The following is a 1,140-nucleotide window of genomic DNA, read 5'->3' as shown; positions in this document are numbered from 1 at the left end:
GAATGAGACGAGAATGACACATAAATGAGAAATGAATGAGACGAGAATGAGACGAGAATGACACATAAATGAGAAATGAATGAGACGAGAATGAGACGAGAATGACACATAAATGAGAAATGAATGAGACGAGAATGAGACGAGAATGACACATAAATGAGAAATGAATGAGACGAGAATGAGACGAGAATGACACATAAATGAGAAATGAATGAGACATGAATGAGACGAGAATAATACGAGAATGAGACATGAATGAACGAGAATGAGACATGAATGAACGAGAATGAGACGGGAATGAGACGAGAATGAGACGAGAATGTCACATAAATGAGACGAGAATGAGACGAGAATGACACATAAATGAGAAATGAATGAGACGAGAATGAGACGAGAATGTCACATGAATGAGACGAGAATGAGATGAGAATTAGATGAGAATGAGATCTGCTCCTCACGCTCATCTCAAAACGCACCTGCAGTGGACTGTGATTGGTCCGTCCTGACCGAACTGCTCCTTGGTTTTATGCACCTGTCCAATGAAATCAATGAAACCCTCCCCTGACTTTGGAACTCCTTGTTCTGGCCAATCGGTGAACTGGAACTGTCTGACGGTTCTGGACTGTCCGTCCTGTGGAGAGAAAGACAATGAGTCTGAACCTCTCCAGACGTGTGAGCCTATAGAAACAGATAGGATCTGCCGGGACAACTGTGTCTCTGGTGTGCATTCCTGAAAAGATCTGAACGTAAGACTGACAGCTTTACCAGATCATACCGCGGTAAATGACTCACCCTGGCGTCGGTGACTTTGAACTCTCTCAGGATGTACTGTGGCATGTTGTATTCTGCCATGGGATCCACTACAAAGTACTGATAGCGTGCCGAGCGCTCGGCTGGCCAGTACTGGTGACACTTCTCCTGTGAGCACACAAACACACGGATGTTACCACTGCTTCAGTCAGATCCAGATGGAGCATGTTTTCCTCCAGCCGTCACTCACCCGTCCCATCTCACGCAGTTTGGTCAGCATCACCACGATGGTGGAGTTGTGTTCCCACAGCGTGCGCCAGAAGTCCTCAGTGGTCTCCGCTAGCGGCCCCTGCGTCGCAATATACGCCCTCTGCTGCCTGGACACACATC

The 1,140-nt window shown here is 46.8% G+C and overlaps 1 protein-coding gene across 1 annotated transcript in view; it reads right to left on the bottom strand.

The window, feature by feature from the left end:
* LOC107563401 (receptor-type tyrosine-protein phosphatase S-like) overlaps positions 1-1,140 on the bottom strand; it is a 77,146-nt gene that overhangs the window by 3,028 nt on the left and 72,978 nt on the right. The window contains exon 34 of the mRNA XM_016248269.1: positions 477-631. Within this exon, the coding sequence (XP_016103755.1) occupies positions 477-631 (155 nt within the window). The remainder of the gene's footprint in view (positions 1-476; positions 632-1,140) is intronic.

The sequence above is a fragment of the Sinocyclocheilus grahami genome, unplaced genomic scaffold, assembly GCF_001515645.1.
Source record: "Sinocyclocheilus grahami isolate Dianchi unplaced genomic scaffold, SAMN03320097.WGS_v1.1 scaffold872.1, whole genome shotgun sequence".
In the NCBI taxonomy this organism is placed as follows: domain Eukaryota; kingdom Metazoa; phylum Chordata; class Actinopteri; order Cypriniformes; family Cyprinidae; genus Sinocyclocheilus; species Sinocyclocheilus grahami.
This window is presented reverse-complemented; position numbering and strand designations above follow the sequence as displayed.